Below are 4,146 nucleotides of genomic sequence, written 5' to 3'. Positions count from 1 at the left end.
TATGTATGTATGTATGTATGTATGTATGTATTTGGTACAGGGTCTCACTATGCAGCTCAGACTCATAGTGATCCTCCTGTCTCAGGCTGTCCAGGGCTGGGATGACAAGCATGTGCCACCACACCCAGAACTGTTTACTGGCTCAGCACAGTCCTATGGCAGGGCCCATGTGGCATGTGGGACTGGGGATCGAACCTTGGTCCCTGATATTGCCAAAGCAGTAGCTTGCTTAGTCCATTGAGCTCTCTTGCTGGTCCAATAATATCTTTTTAAACAGTACTACATATCTGAGAACACCAGGAGGAAGGCAAGGGATCAGATAGAGAAGTCTCCTAGTCAGCTCACAGAAAGGTGGGTCTCTAATGTGGCTCATAGGAAGACACCTGGAAGGTTATACTGCACCCAGATTTTGACTTTTGATTTTTTTGGCAGAACTGGGGACTCAACTCAGACCATTGCACTTGCCAGGGATATACTTATTCTACTGAGTCATCTCTCCAGCCCCAACACCCAGATTTTGAATTGCTTAATTCACATCATTCTAGTTCAAAGCACTCTGCAAAGAACACTATAAAATTATATTGCGAGTAAAGACAGCAACATGTATAATACAGGAAATTACATATACTATAAATATATAAAGACACATTCATAACAACTGATCTAGAAGAACATTCACAGAACCATTAAAAATCAATAAAGTGTTTTCCTGTTCTCTATTAATTTTTACTTCACAGATTGTTTTCCACATTAAGACGTCATCTTTTATAACTTAAATCAAATTAAATATTTAATGTTAGTCTAAATTGAGGATTGGGAACTAGTGACTTCATTATATTTTTATTTGTAGATATTATTTTTTAAATTAACAAAAAAGATTAAAAGCATGAAAGATTGTTATTCAAAAATATGTATTGTGTGTTAAAATTGTAGGAATGAGAGGCATCCAATAATAGCTAGTATCCATGGTAATTGTTATAAATTTTTTGCATCTATCTTCTCACCAGGTGAACAAGAAATCATCTTGTATAGTAGGCATTTGACAACACTGACCCTTGTCATTCTAAAGCATTCATGTGTATTGTGTGCTAGAACAGTAGAAGATCAAAAATCTAAATGCTACATGCTTATTTTAAAAACATTTCTCAAATCATTGCAGCAATTCACATCAATTATAAGCAGATTACTTAGGAAAATGTGTAACATTTTAAGTTAACATTCTCTGAAATTAGAGTGTGTGTGAATATTGAATGATGCGGGTTTCAATATAACAAATGGTTTCCTGTTTTGAACCTTGCTCTTCAATTGACATACATTTACTCAAAGATTTCACATATACTTCATGATTGTCCGGAGCTATGTAAGCATCTAAAATCTGTGCCTGGAAATGTCCAATGTCATGATTGCTAAGTAAACAGAGATGGAAAAGAAAACACCAGAGTAACAACAATTTTTTTTTTCTCAGTTGAAAACAAACCTAAGAATTTCCCTTTAAAGAAAGAAAAGAAAAGTAAATTTTTCACTCCTATTTTAACTGATTGCAGCCCTCTCTCTCCTGAATGAGTCTAGAGATAGCTTTCTTTACCTCTCTGTTCCTGAGGCTGTAGATGAGGGGGTTCAGCATGGGGATCACAATGGTGTAAAACACAGAGGCCACCTGGTCCTTGCCCAGGGAGTAGGACTGCCTTGGTTTGAGATAAGTAAAGATCATAGTGCTGTAAAAGATGGAGACACCCAGGAGGTGGGAGGCACAGGTGGAGAAGGCTTTTTTTCTTCCAGCACTAGAATTAATTTTCAGGATAGTAGAGAGGATGGACATGTAGGATCCAGAAATAGTGACAAGGGACACTATTAAGGTAGAACCAGCAAAAATGAATATAATGAATTCAGCCTCATATGTGTCACTGCAAGACAGGGCTAAAATTGGGGTTGTGTCACAGAAAAAATGACGGATGACCGTGGAGTTGCAGAAATTCAGTTTGCTCATACAAACCGTGTTCACACTGGATTCTATGAAACAAATTGTATAGGAGCTCGCAAGCAGAGCCCAGCACAGTCTTGGGGACATAATGACCGAATAGTGCAGAGGGCTGCAGATAGCCACATAGCGGTCGTAGGCCATGCAGGAGAGGAGAAAGCATTCTGTGCCACCCAAGATGATAAAAAAGTACATCTGCATGAAGCAGCCCAGGAATGAGATGCTTTTGGTAGAAGACAATAAGTCCTGTAAGGTTCTAGGGGTGATGACACTGGAGTAGCTGAGGTCGAGGAAGGACAGATGGGTGAGGAAAAAGTACATGGGCGTGTGCAGCTGGGGGTCCAGGCGGATGAGCAGGATCATCCCTGCGTTCCCCAGCACTGTGACCAGGTAGATGAGGAGGAAGAGCAGGAAGAGGCCCAGCTGTGTCTCTGCAGAATCCGCCAGCCCCAGGAGGATGAAGTCAGGCTCATTTATGGGGTTCTGTTTTCTCATAATGTAGTGTTTTAAACTATTATGAAATAAAAGTTAAAATGTAGTATGAATGACTGAAAAAATTTTTTGTTGCCATGAATTCCTGACACGTATTTTATTTACTTTATAATTTCCAGATATTAAAAATAACCTGCTATATCTTTATAAAATATGCAAATATCAGAGAAGGATATAGACATGAATTGACATTTACCTATGATACATAATAAAATATTACATCGTATGGGATTAGCTGGAATATGATGCCAGCCTAAATGCACCCATTATTAATGCATTCAATCCACACATGTTTCATGCCATAGTCACCGTTATCCATGAACTTTTGGCTCACACGAAGAGCACAGGAAAGATCTTTTGTGAAACTGGAGCAACTGCTTCCTAAGCCTGGAATTCTACTGAGGATTTTGCCTTCTGAGTGCATATGAACAATTCTCTATTCCTATTCATAACTTATTTTATCAAAACTGAGAAAAGGGGTTTAATGTACTATAATGCAAATACCTTTCTTTTATTCTTCTTTAGTCCCCAGTGCTATTTGTCATGCATGACAAAGCTGTTTCACATTTTGGGCAACTTCAATGAGGTGCAGGAAGATTATATACCACCAAAAATATGGATTTGATGAATTCCTGGAAAATATGGGGGTAAATTAATTTTCTGAGCTGAAAGATATTTTTATACATTGGCTGCTGCTCCACACTCCTGCCAGAGGCCGTTTATGCCTTTAGCTTCTGGAGACCACTGTTTTCTAAAGGGACAATAAACAAGATTAAGTTTGAAGTTGTGTTTTCCTGTGCTGATTACAACTCTGTTGTGTCTACATTCTTGCTTTGAATATATTGGAATTACATTGTTAAGCTTTTTTAAACTAATTTTATTGAGAAACATATCAATGAGACAGTTTCAAAACCGATTAATACGACAGTTTCAATAATTATTACATTATTAAGTTTTATGTATACACTTATTTTTATGCTCATAAAATGCTTATTATAATGTATCTTTTCTAAAGCATACCAATTTTCAGAATGATAATTACTTTCTGTCAGTGCTGGTTAAATTCTTTTCAAATATTTTCTATGGAGAAATTAAAAAATGTTTAAATTTATTCTGAAAGAAGATAAGTTATAATGTAAGGAGCTAAGTCTTTTTTTGATGTTTAATTTCCTTGATATAAGTCACTTTTATCTATTTGATATGAATCACTTATATATTTCTACATTTTTCCTTTTTGATTCTGCAGTTCATTCTATCACCCTAGAAGGTTTCCTCAGGTGTTGGTCAAGTGTATACTCTACCTGCAAGTAGGGTCTGAAGCGTACCTACTGCGAAGTCATGGAGAGTGGTGAGCACCTGTGAATTTAAGCAGAGCTTGGGTTCCTTGCTTTCCCAGCCTGGTAAGTCCAGGGTGCCCCGTGCAATAGCACTCAGGGAAGGGCAACATCTGCTCCTCTGGGGCCGGGAAGTGAGAACCCACTCTGGGCATGATTCCAAGTCAACTGCTGGGAGAGAAAATGAGCAAAAGATTTTCCATCTTCCCTGCAAAGTTCCCCATGGAAGAGCATAAATACATTCTCTCAATATGTTCTTAATTGTAGATAAACTGTACATTTAAATGACATAAACATGAGTCCAAAAATCTCACCATATACAACCTTGAAGCAGGACTGTCC

General features: G+C 37.7%; 1 protein-coding gene across 1 annotated transcript; it reads right to left on the bottom strand.

The window, feature by feature from the left end:
* Positions 1–1,525: 1,525 nt before the first annotated feature.
* Positions 1,526–2,473, bottom strand: LOC101572420 (olfactory receptor 8H1-like). The gene has a single exon (XM_004648558.1). It carries the CDS (start codon positions 2,471–2,473, stop codon positions 1,526–1,528), a length of 948 nt encoding a protein of 315 aa, XP_004648615.1.
* Between the last annotated feature and the right edge of the window lie 1,673 nt (positions 2,474–4,146).

The sequence above is a fragment of the Octodon degus genome, unplaced genomic scaffold (assembly GCF_000260255.1).
Source record: "Octodon degus isolate 3935 unplaced genomic scaffold, OctDeg1.0 scaffold00438, whole genome shotgun sequence".
In the NCBI taxonomy this organism is placed as follows: domain Eukaryota; kingdom Metazoa; phylum Chordata; class Mammalia; order Rodentia; family Octodontidae; genus Octodon; species Octodon degus.
Note: the sequence above shows the minus strand (reverse complement) of the source record. Positions and strands in the feature narration are given on the sequence as shown.